The sequence below is a fragment of the Humulus lupulus genome, chromosome X (assembly GCF_963169125.1).
Source record: "Humulus lupulus chromosome X, drHumLupu1.1, whole genome shotgun sequence".
NCBI classification, from domain to species: domain Eukaryota; kingdom Viridiplantae; phylum Streptophyta; class Magnoliopsida; order Rosales; family Cannabaceae; genus Humulus; species Humulus lupulus.
Window position 1 is genome coordinate 91058135 of NC_084802.1, and position 17564 is coordinate 91075698.

The 17564-nt window shown below is 40.2% G+C and overlaps 1 protein-coding gene across 1 annotated transcript; it reads left to right on the plus strand.

Annotated features, from left to right (window-relative positions):
- Positions 1-1938: 1938 nt before the first annotated feature.
- On the plus strand, positions 1939-4286 carry LOC133803799 (gibberellin 20 oxidase 1-D-like). The gene is made up of 4 exons (XM_062241912.1): positions 1939-2139; positions 2261-2852; positions 2953-3274; positions 3839-4286. The coding sequence occupies exons 2-4, from the start codon at positions 2281-2283 to the stop codon at positions 4115-4117; spliced, it is 1173 nt and encodes a 390-aa protein (XP_062097896.1). The 5' UTR covers positions 1939-2139; positions 2261-2280; the 3' UTR covers positions 4118-4286.
- Positions 4287-17564: the final 13278 nt, after the last annotated feature.

Sequence of the window (17564 nt, forward strand, 5' to 3'; positions counted from 1 at the left end):
CTAGTATCAAGCTACATGAAAACAGAATGTTAAAAAATACAGTAAAGGTGCCTAATTTGTGTACCTGAGAATGAGTGAAACAGCTGGTGGGTTTGAGGTATTTCTCAGAATAGAAGAGGCTCCTCCATTGATAGAGCAAAGGAGAACTTGGTACAAAGAGAGGAAGAGGCTCTAACGGTGACCTTCATTGCCAGAAGAAATGCAGATTAGAAACAAATGTTCGATAAAACAGAGCAACAATCTACACAAAACCCACACTGCAATAACAAAAACAAAACAAAAAAGAACTAACCAAAGAGGGCTGACCTGCAAGAGCAAGCTACGGGAAAGACCAAGAGACCGAGAGAGATAGACCAGGAAGGGACCTGGAAGGGAAAGACTGAAGAAAGATTGAAGATTGAAGGGACCAGGAAGGGACCGAGAGACCAGGAAGGGAAAGACTAAAGAAAGATTGAGGAAATGGGTATAGGGGAAATGGGTACACGGGTTGAAAAAACTTAAGTCATTTGGCAGTACTTTATTTTAACTTGCCACTAGAAATTTTTTTCACATACAATAACTCTTTTTAAATTCTATTATAATCATGTGTTATGGTAATGGGTGTTTGGTGTAGTGCAGAAAGCCATTGAATTTTTCCAAGGTCCAGAAATTATGGTATTAATTTCTTGCTAAACTTAACTCTCTTAATTAAATATATTATTAATAGAAACTTTTTGCAAAAACGTTCTGGGGTCAACAAGGAAAATAGGAAGAAACTAAAAGAGCTTAGCTACGAAGGTTCTCAATCAATCCCAACCCTGCACTATAAAAAGTTAGTTAATTAATTCTTTTTAAGTTTATTTTTCTTATTTACGTTTAATTATTATTTTTTTTAAAAAAAAGTATGTACGTGACACGCAATTTAGAGACTCGGCAACTTGAGCCGATCCAGGATAGCTGGATGGATACTCACCATAAATCAGGCACAGGGTGGGTGACAGAAACAACCAAAAAAACTTGGGTACGTTAAGTCTTTTTTAAAAAAAATTCAAAATTTTAATTGTTTGTTTACAATACATAATTACATTATATATTGTATCATAGGAGGAATTGCGTGCATATCGCGACACACAACAGATACGGACAACTGATACTGAGAGTTCCACACCAATTTTGAGTGCGCCTGAAGATGACGACTTATCTTTGGTACATACTGTCTTCGGAAAACGACGTGGCCACCTGAAAGGATATGGACGTATCCTTAACATAAGGGACCGAACTCCATTTACTATTGATCCTCCACAAACTAGAGATGAAGAGATGACTGCGATGAGAGCGCATGTTTGACAATTAGAGGAGCACATCCGGACTCATTGTATCACCCCGGGATCTCAATGTGCCCCACCACCACCTGATGATCCCGATGTTGGAGCACTGAGTCAGTAGGACTTATGTAATGTTTAGGACAACTCTTTATTTTAATTGAACGTACTCTTATGTTTTTATTTATATGTTTAATATAAGTGTTTTAATTTTAATCTATTGTTTTATATTTAATTTAAATTAAATCAATAAATAAATATATGAATGAATAAACATTGTACATTAAAAAAAATCGCGGTTCAGTCTATACCTCGGTATAGTCCATCCATATGACAAAATTGGACAGATTTTACCGACGATATTGTCAACTCTATACCGAGAATAGTTTTCTTTGGTACAACCTATACCGAGAACATATTCAATGTCTTCGGTAGAAGTTTTCCTCTACTGACCAGGATGTAACAAGAACCTTCTACCGAGGACATGTTGTCAGTAGAAGTTGTATCGAAAACATTCAGGCTTTTACCGATGACTTTTGTTCACGGTATAAGCCCAGTTTTTTGTAGTGACAAACCTTGTGTATATATATATGGTACTTGTGTGTTGAGTACAGCGCAGTAAAAGGATCCAATTGATCTCACTTTCTGTTACGTTCGTGACAAATTCTGTTCTTACAACCATTATTATAGGGGTTTCTTATATATTCGTCAGTTCATCGCATGGATAATATGGAGTAGTAAGGACTCATTACTAAATTTTCTCTTCCTTCTTTGAGACCATCGAGCAAGTACCTGCAAAGATCTAGACTCCTCCATCATTGGCTTTTCTTCAAGCGCGGTAATGTTTTTCTTAATAATTTTATCATTAACTAATCTTACAGCTGAAGAATTATATAAATATATAAAGCTACATCGTACATATAATCCATTTTTATTTTGTGTTCTTATTAATCATGCAGGGTACCGTACGTGATTGATTATGGATTATTCAACAGCCAGTTCTACACTATTGTCTCGTCCAGTTGCCGATCTTCAATATGACCATGATCATGAAAAGGACCATAAGAAGAGCCCTACTGTTTTCGATTTGTCCTTTCTTCAAGAACAAAAGAATATTCCCACAAATTTCATTTGGCCAAAAGGAGACTTACCATCAACTAGTGCCGAAGAGGTGCTCAAAGCAACAGTAGTGGATCTAAAGGGCTTTTTGAAAGGTGACGATGCGGGGACACGTCTTGCTGCGGACCTCGTTCAGCAAGCATGTTTGACCCATGGATTTTTCCAGGTTATCAACCATGGAGTTGATCCTCATCTCATTGACCTGGCGCAAAAGCACATGGATTCTTTCTTTAAGCTTCCGGTGAGTGAGAAGCTCAGGGCATTGACGAAGCCAGGTAGTTCTTCGGGCTATTCAGCTGCTCATGCAGAGCGCTTTTCGTCCAGACTTCCATGGAAGGAATCACTGTCGTTTTGCTTCCATGAGGATTGCTCTGTTCCGGTCGTCCAAGACTACTTCTGCTCCACTCTTGGCAAAGATTTTGAGCAGACAGGGTATGTACGACAGTAATTTCAGACTCTATTTTTTGCTTTAAAAATAAATTAATTTACCGTTATAATAAAAACTTTGATTTTGGGGTGTGTATGTATATAGTATGGTGTATCAAATGTATTGTGAAGCAATGATGAAGTTATCTTTGGAGATAATGGAAATCCTGGCGATAAGCTTGGGAATAGATAGAATGGAGTACAGAAAATTCTTCGAAGACGGAAGGTCCATCATGAGATGCAACTACTATCCGCCTTGTATGCAACCAAATCTGGCGCTGGGAACAGGTGCTCATTGCGATCCAACCTCTCTGACCATACTTCACCAAGACCAAGTCCCAGGCCTTCAAGTCTTCCATAACAACAAATGGCTTTCTGTGCCACCTCTCAAAGGTGCCCTTGTCATCAACATTGGTGATACCTTGATGGTGAGAGTGAGAAAATAATTATATATATGAAACATTTAATACTGCTTATTATCTCATGTATTCAAAACAAAACTATAATAAAGTTAAAAATAAAAATTGTGCCTTCCATAATATTGTCTTAAATTAACTTTTGTTGAAACTTTGCTTAGTTTATTATGTTATTAACTTATGGATAGCCATAGTGGTAAGAGGGATATATAGACAAAGGTAGAAAAAGTTTCGGAATCGGAACATGGTGTTTTTATTATATGAATCTTATATATATGACTATTAAATAACATAATATATGTTAACTATAATAGGCTTCCTCTTTACACACCCATGCGACGTAAGAGTTTTTTTGGCAGTCCACTGTTTTTCTTTTTCCTAAATATATATTATATAACACAAAATTACTTTCACCATGTATATAAATAGTTAATTAACTTTCATAAATAATACAATGCATATACATGTATTTATGTAATAATTAATACTATAGTTGTATATATAAAGATGAATTGAATGTATATATTATAATAATGATATAGATGAATTAATTAATGTATGTATTGATGATTGTAGGCATTGACGAATGGAAAATACAAGAGTTGTCTGCACAGGGCAGTGGTGAACAGGAAGAAGGAGAGAAAATCAATGGCATTCTTTCTGTGCCCGAAAGAAGACAAGGTGGTGAGGCCCCCGCACGACCTTTTGTTGGGAGAAGAAACAAGAGAGTACCCCAACTTCACATGGTCCGAGTTGCTCCATTTCGTTAGACAATTTTACAGATCTGATGGCGCTACCTTCCAAAACTTCATCAACAGCCTGCTGCTTGTACCCTCGCACTCATCTTCCAGTTGATCATCATATACTCTTTGTTTAGGGGACAACTTCGCCACCTGCCCTTTCTTTATTCGCCCTTGTAACCAACCATTAATAATAATAATAATAAAATAATAGGCCAAGTCAGCTGGTGGTACTGATAACTGCAGCCGGCTGGGGATTGTTTGTCTTATAATTTTTTTTTTTGTGTTTGAAAACAGTTTTTTTTTAATTATGATATTAAATTTATTTGCATTTCATTAAGAAAAACCTGAAACTACAAGCATCAAATACAAAGTAATAAATATCATTTAAGTAACATTATTTGGTAGATTTATATTATTATTACTTAAGTATAATTTTGTAATAGTAGGAAAAAAATATGTGTTTCTATATATTTATTATTTATAAAAGAAATATTTTTGATAAATATAAAATCATTGATAAATGAATAAGAGTTATTACAACAATAAATATAATATCAAAAATAAAATAAAAAATTCATTTACTTATATATAAATGATTGAAAAATAATAATAAAAATTAAATAAATAAAAACCTAAATAAATATATATATAGAAAAGAAAACCTAAATAAAATTCATTGACATGATGGCGTACATATGACTTATAACAGGTATCCTTCCAATTTTCAAGAAATTCTAATGAATTTACAGTGTCGAAATCAGGGTTCAAGTAGTCTGTTTTCCATGCGTATAAAAAAAATAAAACACGCGTGCAATTGACTGTTTGAACTCTGATTTCAACACTATAAATTATTCATACTTTCTGAAAAATTGAGAGGATGCTTGTTATAAATACAATATACACCATCATGTATAAAAAAAAAGATTATAATTTTTCCAAGTGCAGAAAAAAAAAACGCTCTTATGGTATAGGGGCAAAAGTGATGCCCCTACCTAAGAATATTCCTATAAATATATTGATAATAAGATTGCCCAACACTATATGATTCGACACCTCATAATTAGTTAGTCATAGCCCATAATACTTATTAAATTCAAATATGTGAGACTCGATATTGAATTGCACCAATAAGGATACCACCGGTGCCCCTTAACAATTCTTTGATACTAACGACCTTACATAATCTTAGTTATTGGATAAAATTATTTTTAATATAGTAGTGAGATAGAATGATTATTTTAAAAAAAATTGTAATTACCTATTTACCCATATGCAAACATTTACTTGTTTAGCATGCCATAAATAATTTTGTTGTCTGTTATTCCATCATTGGATACGTGGCAGTCATTAGAGAAGTAAATAGGCTCCTTGGGAGGATGGTGAAGCTCTATAAAGTTCACCCAGAGCTCCTCGGAGTGTAGTATCCTCCCAGCAAACCGAGTTCCCTCTTTTAAGCATGGATGTCTCCAAGTGAGGCCACATTCTGAGGACTACCCTAGAGGTCCTCCCTCTTCTTGATCCGACAGTCCTCCAGTTCTAGGAGCTTTGTACTCGTCCCTGGAACGAGCGCCAAGTGTCCATCACTGTAGCCTTGGGCCACCACAAGATTTTCTGACAGCTTTTTGGGTGCCTCGAGTAGTGGTGTGGAGTTCGTACACTCAACAATTGATATTTCCCACAATGCCGCCTGACATGGGGAAACGTGCAGCCGCACCATGACAGTGTCAGAGGCATGCCTCCTGCAAAGTTGATGCGCTGCAACCTACAAATTGGGCCCTCTGCGATATGCACATGCCCACAGTCTTTATTAGAACATTTAGAGAGGTTAAATAACAATTAAACCCCCAAATAATGGGGGTATATTTGTAATTAATGATATTATTGACCTTTAATCCCTATAAATAGGGCTACAATATCATTGTAAAAGGTTTCACAACTTCTTTACTTGGAGTAATATATACGCTACTTGAGAAACCTTCATTGAAGCTTACCATCTCAAGCATCCAGAACTCTAATACTACAGACTCGTTGACTAGGGTTGTTTTATAACCTAAACCACATAAAACCTTGGTGTTTATCTTAAATATTTTCTTCAAATTTTGTTGTTAAGTTGATAGCGAAAAAGGCAGTCAACAATTTGGTGCTTTCATTGATAGCTTGAAATAAGCTTGAAGAAACAGTCATGAGGACCACTCATAGAAGCACCCTAGATGACGCGGCTCCTCCCACCAGAGCTGAAGGGGGAGAAACCAACCAGCAACCTCCACACAACTTCCTAGAGATGTCCCAAGAAGAATTCGATGAGCACGCCGAGTACAATGGCGAAGACGACGAGTTTTACGAAGATGACTATCCTCAGCCTATGGATGCAGAGGATCAGCCATAGGTGGTGGCGCTCCATGGCCAAGTTACCTCTAAGCAGCAAATACTTGTTGCCCAGGAGGGGAATTCTGCCACCTTCCAGGAGATGGTTAACGCCATGAGGGCTACTCTGGCAGCCCAAGGGCTGCGAGTGGACCCTCATGGATAACTACCACCAACGCAGCCAGCTGGCGTGCCACCTGTGCACCCAGCTAGAGTGCCACCTACAAATACAGCAGGCGTGCCTCACGATCACCTCCCTGGCATGGTGCAAGATCCACCAACTGGTGCGCCACTTACGCACCCAGCTGGAGCTGGAACCCCACCTGCGTTACAAGACCATGGCGAAGGCAAGATAGATGGCGACCCTGTGTAGGCGCAGAAGAGAACTCGTCAGGCTTTCTGAATCCGCTGAGGCCCTAAGGCTGAGGGCCAGGCCACCAGCGTCTACGGAGCCCAGGGAACACAGCCCAGATGCGCCGCTTTGGATGGCGTTAGGCCTAGAGGCGGTGTCCTCCCGGCGCGTCGACAACCTCACAGAAAACCCGGACAAAGGACTAAACGGAGAAACGGTTCCGCCAACCGAGGACAAGGAATCGATATCTCAGTCAATAATGAGTACGTCAAATCCAACGGAGTACTAGAGGTATAATACCCTGAGGACGTTGGTCGCCACCAAGATAAGCTTGACCTGCGAGATAAGTTGAACGCTCGTAGGGGTAAGGCGTCTCCCGAGGACAATCATGTGAGACAACAAAAATCGGATCTCCGAGATGACCTTAATGCTCGGAGGAGAGAACACCCAACATAAAGTGCTAATCTAAATCGCGGCCCTCTCCACGCAGAATCGGAAAGTTTGAAGAGGATGATGCGGAAGATGGCCCGAAGACAAGGTCATGACTAAGACTCAGACTCTGAGGAGGAGGATGGGGAGCCCTATGCTTTCTACATTGTGGAGGCTCCACTACCTCGAGGCTTTAAAATGCCGAAGATCAATTTGTACCATGGAGGCACGGATCCCACTGACCATCTCTCAAAGTTTAATAGATTGATGTCGTTCCACCGCGTCTCTGTGGACGCCAAATGCCACGTCTTCCTGTTGACCTTGATAGGATCAGTAGATGAATGGCTCAAGACGCACAAGCTTGGATCCACTCACTCCTGGCACCAACTCTCCTCCTCCTCCCGAAGATAATTATGTTAGGATTAATGCCCCGATAGCATGTAAAGACATTTTATATTGATTTAAATGAAAGTACAATTTTATTATATTTGAATGTTACAATTATTGTTTTAATTAATTATTTAATAATATCAAGAAAATTCTTTATTCATTCATGAGAATATGATCTTGTATTATTATGGGAGAATTAAGATCATATATTGTTGACCAGGGTTTTGGCCAACGACGAGTAGACGTCAAAACTACAATGAACCTTCAAGAGAAAAATACGACACAGATAATTTTATAGTGGTTCAGCCCCAATTTGTTGGTAATAGCCTAATCCACTTGGAGTTGTGATATATTTAGCCTACACTTAAGATCAGATGAACTTGAGCCAACTGAGTTTCTTAAGTGTAAGTAGAAAAATACAGAGTTTCTCTCTCTAAACTCTCTTAGAAAATGCCCCAAGAATCCCCAAGTAACAGTCCTAAAGTCTCAAAACTAGAGAGTTTTTTCTCAGTTGAAAAAGATCAGATCCCCCCAAATGATGCCATGAGCTCTTTATTTATAGGCTCATGGATCGTACATAAATATCTCCCTTTTACCGGGTCATTTGTTCTTCCAAGAGACTTTAATTAATAAAATATAAATAAATCTAATATTACAACAATATGGCTATTATTCCAGAATATCTAAGAGATTCCCGCAGCAGTTGAGAATGATTCGGGTTGAAGCTGTTACTGAGGACATAGGCAAAAACCTCTCGTCGGCAAAGCACACCTCTAGCACACTTCTGGTCTAGCATGATACATTTTTGGTCTACCAAAACGGATTGACTGGTCGGCCAAAACAGATGATCGGTCGGCCAAAATGACTGACTGGTCAGCCAAACACCTGACTGGTCAGCCAAGCATCTGACTGGTCGGCCAAGCACCTGATTGGTCGGACAAACATCTCACTGGTCGGACAGGTACCTGACTGGTCGGTCATGACACTTGACTGGTCGGTCATGACACTTGACTGGTTGGTCAAGACACTTGACTGGTCATTCAAAAATCCTTATCGGTCTGACAGAAACTCCACCAGGTCGGGTAGATCACTTTATCACAACTCCAAAGAGCTAATACATTTATTGACTATTAATGTGTCGTTTACGGACCATATATTGCCACTTGTCACTTTTGATTGCCACGTCATCCAATTCCAATTTTTGGGGATAACATTTGCCCCCCATGTTTATTATATGATTTATTCGTATGATAAACTTTTTCTCTAGCAAAATGTTGTTGAGGTCATCTAAAAGGTTCCATCCAGTCAGTAACCTTCATTTTTGTATTAAACCCACGACTGAACTTTTCTTTTCATGAAAACGGTAGTTATCAGTTTCCCATTTCCATTGTTCCTTCGGGTTCATGGGTATATGATGATCATTGATGTTATCTTGAAGCTTATTGAACCCTTGAAATTCAACTTGTTTTTTCAAACCTTATAGCCGATCGGTCACTATTTTTGGTCGATAGGCCTAGCTCCTCGGAAATAGCTTGTTGGGAAAAAAAAAAGTGCATATGGCCGATCGGTCATTTTCATCTAACCGCTCGGACACTCGGACATGCCCCCAAGCTGCTCGGATGCTCACCACCAATTTTCTCGGATGCACGCTAAGCCACTCGGTCATGCCCAATCCGCTCGGACACGCCTGGCACCATCTGCTCGAACGCGTGCATGACTGCTCGGACACTCACGCCAGCCGCTCAGATGCAGCTCCATCCCGCTCGGACACGCACGTCACCCGCTCGAACGCAGCGCACATCCGCTCGGACGCAGCTCCATCCCGCTCGGACACGCACGCCACTCGCTCGGACGCAGCGCACACCCGCTCGGACACAGTCTCATTGCTCGGACACGCAGCTCCTCCAGCCGCTCGGCCATGCACCCCAACCGCTCGGGCATATGGCATAGCCACTTAAGCCTATGCCTAAAACTTATCCCTCAAAATGCCTTGTTCGAATCTCCCAAAAGTATTTTGAGAGATTGATTTCTCTCAATCAATCTTGGGGAAAAATGGAATTCTCTTCTCAAAGACATTTTTTCACTATGTATTATTTACTTTGCATGCATTTGTTCGTGTTTGTTTGATTCACTCCAGGGACTCATCATTGTTAGTCATGCTCAACAATAGAGTTTCCTACTCGACCAGTGATACATGCTCAACTGACCAGGGAAATTGTATCTGTTCTCCCGACCCGGAAAACTTTGCACCTGATCAGCTAGACTTTGCACCTGGCCAGTAGTTTACTCTTTTTTCTTGAGAAGAAAATTGTTTCTTAGCAGCTTTGATATTTTTATCGTACAGCCGAGCTGTTGGCATTTATACTTTACTTTTCTTTGTTAACTTAAAACATTCTAAGTCTTTTTAGACTTAAAAAGTTATAAGTTTTTTGTGAATAGTAAAGTCACTCTGATGTATGCCTTATATTTTCGCATGAGTACTTAGTTTTCTAACTTAGAAATTCTAGACATTTCATAAGTCCATACTAAGTATACTTTCTCACACTCTTATTGCTCTGACATTTTATGAGCATAATGTTTATTGTCACATGAATATTTGCTTCTAACTTAAAATTTTGAAAAATTCCAAGTTACTTAAGCTGTGTCAAACAAGTTAGCTTAATGGCCTTTTTTGACTTCAAAATTTTACAAGTCAGCCTAAAAGCAAATACGTTTACTCGTGCTCTTATTGCCTGTATTAAATTATATACCAGCATACCCCATGTGCCCCCCAAATGATCGAGGGTTGAAAGATCCTGGGTCACTTGCCACTTGACCGAATCTGATCGAGCAGTTCATTGCTCGTGAAACACATAGAATATATGAAAAATATTCGAGCAGTTGAACACTGCTTGAACGTATAAACCAGTTGAACACTGTCCGATTTTACCGACTAGTTGAACATTGTTCGAATAATTAACACACATGCACATTTGAAGCAAGAATCGACCACTCTGCACGTAGTCTCTTTTATTACTTGTAAATTAAAAAGGACAAAACGTGTCTAATAATGAGTCTTAAACAACAAAAATTGTTCAAAAATAGATGACTGGTTAGCAAATAACCAGCTCATAAACCAAATTTAAATAACAAGTTTAACAACTTGAAATTAAACTACCACTCTGAAAGCGGTATTTAGAAATAATATATTCATAGACCCTCATTGTTCCAGTGGCTCCTGATCCTAGCACTCCCGCTCATGTCGAAGTGTCTCGGCATACCTCTCCCTTACTTTGTTGCTATCCTCAGCCAAGTGTGGACCTCCACATATAGTGTCTAAGGTAAAGTTCACTGGCCCGAGCTGCAAGGGTGGAGATCTTTATTGTTTGAAACCAGGATTGCTGCTGCCTCCTTCTTCTTGGGGTGTCTCTGCCCGGTACTTTCTCAACTTGCCCGACCGAAGAAGAAATTCTATCTCATCCTTGAGGTGATTTCATTCATTTGTGTCATGACCATAATCTCCTTGGAAATGACAAAACTTATTTATATCTCTCTTCCTCATCTCTTTCCTGATGGGTGGAGGTTTCTTGTAGGGAACCTCTTCATGACTAGCAAGATATATTTCCGCTTGGCTGGCTGAGAGAGTGGTGTAATTAGTGAACTAAGGCTCATACTTTGTTGGCTTTTCATTTGAACTCAACTTTGCTTTCTTTTCCTCATGGTGGTCAGACCCGTTATTTCCACGTTTCTTTCCACCATCCTTAGGAGGGTCAGTTGATCCGCTCGGATTGTTTATGCCATTCTCCTCTTTCTTGATTGCATCATCCAATTTATAAATACTTGTCTGCTCGGTCAAGAAATTGTTGAAGTGTTGAAATTGGATTTCTATGTATATTGTCCCACAAAGGGCTCTGATAAGTTATCCCAGCAGATATGGCAACCATCTTCCCCTCGTCTCCTACAATAGTTGCTCTATTGGCTTCTCTCATGAATCTCTGTATATATTTCTTTAAAGACTCGTCTTTTCCTTGTTTGATATCTGCCAAGTGGTTGGCATAAACTGGTGGAGTCCGGGCAGTGTTGAATTGTCTACAAAACTCCTTCCTGAATGCTTCCCAAGAGGTAATGGAGTTCGGCTTAAACTTCCAATACCATTCCTGGGAGGTATCTGACAAAGTAGTCGGGAAAACTCTACACAGATAATCGTCACTTAATCTGAGCAATTCCATCTGGTCCTCGAATTTCCCAACATGTCTAATGGGATTTGCCTTTTCTGTATATACTGGCAGAAGCGGTGCTATATATTTTTCCGGTGGCTGGCCTACTCTAATCCGGGAACAAAATGGGCTGCCACTCCGGTGGTCTATGTCATCTACCCCGGAAGGTCATTTTGACAAACCTTGCACTGCGATTGTTAGCACATCAAGCTGGGCTTGGATGGCTGCTGCAACTGACGAAGTTCCAGGGTCTTGACCGCCTGGTCGGGCATTACAATCTGGTGCACTGTCGTCAAGTATTTCTACTTGACTGGCAGGGCGGTTCAGATTTTTCCCTTCAACCAGGACGGTCCTCCTCTTGTTGGTGATAACATCCCTTAGATCCTTCTGGGAAGCATGCTCTCCTACCCGATCGAACACCGTACTCTTCAATTTTCCAGAGGGGTTACTACGCGGGACTTGCTCTCTCCTACTACGCTGCTGGCCGGGGTGTAGTGGAGGCTTTTCGGTATGTCCCGGGCAGTGTTTTCCTCCTTGTTGATCGTGCCCTCCTTTTCGTTTGACTGGTCAGTGTGATGACTATCAGCCTCATCACGACCATGCCCATCTTTGAATTGTGAAGTCCTCTTATCTCGAGGAGTTCTGGCCTGATCCTGCATGGGTGGAGTCTTTTTACTGCCCGATCGGTGACTCCCTGATCTAGAAGTTTCTGATCGGTGGCTCCTGGAGGGGGTTCTAGAGTGCGCCCTTTGCATCGAGGCAGTTCTAGATCGGTCCCCATCATCTTCCCGACTGGGGGGGTTACTCCTGCTTCTGTCCGGTCCCTGAGAATTGGCTCTGTCAGTGGTCCTCCAATCAACATTATTATTTCTTGCTCCCTGGGTGGCTGCTTATGCTATGGCTTGAGCATTGGCTTGGGTACTAGGTAGCCGCTTCTAGAGCAAGTGTTGCTTCACAATGTCTCCGGTTGACTTCCTCCTGTCGCTATCTGAGCTCTTTGCTTCTGGCTTCCATATCGCGCCTTTGCTGCTCTAACGCAACTCTCTGCCTGGCCATCTCTTCAGCGAAAGACTCCTGCCGAGCATTGAATTGCACCATCTCCTCTTGGAAAGCACCTATTGCTTCTTGGAGTTGTTCAACTTCTGGAGTGGTCTCCTCGAGAAAGACCATGAGCTCAGTCTCTGGGTTTTGCGGTCCAGGATGTTCTGATCTAGCAGGCTCTTTTGACGTGCCTGACTATTTGGATGTCACACTGGTATTCTTGGGCACCATCTTGATACGATAGTCGTGTGTTTCTTCTCTTCAGGCTCTCAATAAAAGCACCAAAATGTTGACCAGGGTTTTGGCCAACGACGAGTAGACGTCAAAACTACAATGAACCTTCAAGAGAAAAATACGACACAGATAATTTTATAGTGGTTCAGCCCCAATTTGTTGGTAATAGCCTAATCCACTTGGAGTTGTGATATATTTAGCCTACACTTAAGATCAGATGAACTTGAGCCAACTGAGTTTCTTAAGTGTAAGTAGAAAAATACAGAGTTTCTCTCTCTAAACTCTCTTAGAAAATGCCCCAAGAATCCCCAAGTAACAGTCCCAAAGTCTCAAAACTAGAGAGTTTTTTCTCAGTTGAAAAAGATCAGATCCCCCCAAATGATGCCATGAGCCCTTTATTTATAGGCTCATGGATCGTACATAAATATCTCCCTTTTACTGGGTCATTTGTTCTTCCAAGAGACTTTAATTAATAAAATATAAATAAATCTAATATTACAATAATATGGCTATTATTTCGGGATATCTGAGAGATTCCCGTGGTAGTTGAGAATGATTCTGGTTGAAGCTGTTACTGAGGACATAGGTAAACACCTCTCGTCGGCAAAGCACACCTCTAGCACACTTCTGGTCTAACATGACACATTTCTGGTCTAGCAAAACGGACTGACTGGTCGGCCAAATACCTGACTGGTCGGCCAAGGACCTGACTGGTCGGCCAAGCACCTGACTGGTCGGACAAACACCTCACTGGTCGGACAGGTACCTCACTGGTCGGTCATGACACCTGACTGGTCGGTCATGACACTTGACTGGTCGGTCATGACACTTGACTGGTCATTCAAAAATCCTTATCGGTCTGACAGAAACTCTACCAGGTCGGTTAGATCACTTTATCACAACTCCGAAGAGCCAATACATTTATTGACTATTAATGTGTCATTTACGGACCATGTATTGCCACTTGTCAGTTCTAATTGCCACGTCATCGAATTCCAATTTTTGGGGATAACATATATAATGAATAAAATAGTCAGTAACATATTAAAGTAAGGAATCTTTAATGAAGGTTACTAGTGTGGTTTACTAAGCATACAGGATGCAAGTGATCTAGATTCAGATTATTGATGTGGATACACATCTTAGTAAATGTGTTGTACATAATAGAGATTATATATGATAGGAACGATGAGAATTATTTATCTTTATAAACTTGTCGTTTGATATAAAGATTTAATTCTTATCATAATAGATGATCATTTGTAGATCAGTCTAAATCCTGAGTATTCATGGACTCCTGTTTGTGTTTATTTGATCTTTTGAGTCACTCGTTAAGGTTTATTAGTATAATGAGGCTAATGCCTTTCATTTTGGAGATTCAATATCATGAATGTCTGAGAACATGATTTACAATAATGAAATCCATACTTTCCTAATGGATCGATTATAGATTAATTATTCGCTTGTGAATTAATGGTACTTAAGGATCAAGAGGTAATTAGAAGGGTAAAACGATAATCTTGACCAACTCTAATTAATGAACCAATAAATGGAGGACATAACTATATTTATTGATTATATCAATGGACTACAAGAGAAAACTCTGTAATAAATAAGATTATAAGATTAAAGAGTTTAATTAATAATCATGGTTTATTGGAGCTTCGTATTATAGGTCCATGGTCCCCAGATCACCTATGTCCTACAATGTCAAGGGTAAGGATGTCAAAAGAAAGATTTGTAGAGAAAATGACTTAATTGCAAAGGAATTAGTTTTCCAGGGCAACGAAATAATTATGGGATAATTATTTAACTATATAGTTTTTATTTTGAAAAACTATAGGTTTTAACATTAATCATGTTTGGATTAATATAAAGAGAGATTAATAATTATCTTATTTAGAATAAGATATTTATTTATTTATTTAAAATTGATATTTTAAGATAAAGTTAATTTTGAATTAACTGATATTTATTTTGGGATAAATATATTATCTTATATATTAATTAAATAAACAAATGAGAAAATTAAGGAAAACCTTAATGTGGCTCACGCTACTCACTGTATTGCACAGAGAGTGGAGTCACTCATATGGATTTCCTATCCCTGGTATTTAAATTTTGAATTTCAAATAATTTGTTTATTTAATTATTCTTTTTAAATATTATTTAAATTAAATAATTAAATACGTTATAATTGATTATTTTAATTTTAAATAAAATAAAGATTAATTAAATTAGTTAATTATCTTTATAAACCTGAAAAGAATCTATATTTTTCAAGAATAACAAAAAGTTATTTTCATAGAATGTCGCACTCTCTCTCTCTAGAAAAAAAAGCGATAGTTTTTCAAAACATGAAAAAACTATTCAATACATCTTCTCTCAAGCAAACCTCTCTAGATCTCATGTGTGATTACATCTAGAGATTCCTAAATCAACCTTTTGAATCCTACGTGCTCACACACATCCTTGTGTGTTTGAGGATTGGTCTGGGAGATCAAGGTGTGAGCTTTCAGAATCTGGATTGGAAGATTGTTGATTTCTACAAAAAGATTCATGGATACTTGATAGGCTTGAAGATGTAATCTCTAATCTTTTTGTATGTGTCTTAATGTATCTATATATGTATGACCCTGGCTAGTATTAATGAATTTTTGAAAACTCCATTCCATTGCGTAACTCTCATTTACACTTTTAATACCAACAAATTTATAGTTGCGGGAAGGTGAACTTCAAGGTCAATGCTTTGGCCAACATAAAGTGAAGACCACTTGGGACCCTTAAAGCTTACATCAAGCACTTTAAGGAAGAAGAAACCAGGACCAAGAGGGTCGATGATGGCCAACAGATGATGGCCCAACAATCTGGCATCTGAGCAGGTTCCCCACTATGGGATGACCTCCAATGAAGAGGATGCCACAGGCTCGACGACTTCATACATCGAGCCCAAGATTACAATAACTGGGAGGAGGCCTGGATTGGAGCGTTTGGAGTGCCAGTCCCTTACCCCGCTCCATTGTTCCCAAACGGCGTAGTCTCGAGAACTCAGTACTCGCCATACACTCCAGCCTAAACAAGTGTATTGAGTGCTCCATAGTTCAGCCTTGTTGTCCAACCAGCTGGTTTCAGCACAATGTGGAGTGTCGGCTTTGGTCCTGCCCTGACAGGCTATGGAGCAACTCCCACTGGATACTATGCTTCTCAGTCTGCGTTAAGTGCTGAACTTCAGCTCCGGTCAAGTCTGCGGCACCCAGCGAGACCCCCAGCAGAGCAAACCCAGGGGAAAAGGAAAGGGCAAGAAGCCCAAGAGAATTGGAGCAGCTCCTGATGAAAAGTACGCTCCACAGTACTCCGAGTACACGGGCCTGGTTGATACTTGAGAGAACATTTTCCTTATGACTGAGCAGCAGGTCCACCATCAAAAACCACCGCCTATGTGAAGGGATTGGAAGAAGAGAGATTCCACTAAGTTCTGCCGGTTTCACAATGATTTGGGGCACCACACCAATGAGTGCATACAACTTAGAAATGAGATCGAAAGTCTCATCAAACTTGGGAACTTCCACCAGTACACGAGGACCAGCGCCCATCTAGCCCAGGCTCCAACTGCAAGGTTGCCTCCTCAGCAGGGTGTTCCTCAGCCCCTGGTCCAAGCGCTTGCGACTTCATAGTAAAAGATAGCCCATGGACCTCCCCCAGTTAATGGGAGTAGGGACTATCTCTATAGGACCCCACCTGGGGGAACATCAAATGGCTCGCAGAATCAGTATGCTCGAGCCCTTAACCATGATGATGAAGTTTTGGCGTTAGCCCAGTTACCAGCACAGAGGCCTCGAATGACCGAGTAAGCCATCACTTTCTCCGATGACGATACTCGGAGGGTGCATTTTCCCCACCATGACCCTTTAGTAGTAGAGAGCTAGATTTCCAACAAGATTGTGGCACGGATCCTGGTCGACAACGAGAGTTCAGTGAACATCCTATACAAGTCAGCCTATGAGAAGACTGGGTTGATTATTGGTGACCTGTCCTTGTGCTCCTCCACTCTTTGCGGGTTCTTACGGGAAGGTCTCATCCCGATGGGGCAAATAAAACTGCCAGTGACACTTGGAGAAGAGCCTTGCTAGGCCTTCAAATACTATAATTTTTTGGTCGTGGACAGTTCCTCTGCATACAATGCCATCCTTGGGCATCCGCTTCTAGTGGAGTTTGGAGTGGTTACCTCCATACACAATCTGTACATGAAATTCCCTACTAAGGTGGGCATAAGCATAGTCTACGGAGACTAAAAGAAGGCCAGGAAGTGCTACAATGTGTCCCTCAAGCATCCTGTAATCGTAATTAAGGTAGCCCCCAATCAGCCATCTCTTGAGGAGATGGAGGTCCAACCTATTCAAGAGGAAAGGGAGTCCAATGAGTTGGACCCCAGAGTCCAAGAGGAGAGGGCTATCGAGCCCATGGAAGAGACAGAGGAGGTAATGTTTAATGCTTCCATCCCAGATAGAAAAACAAAGGTCGGGAAAGATCTCAAGGAAGATGTCCGAGCAACC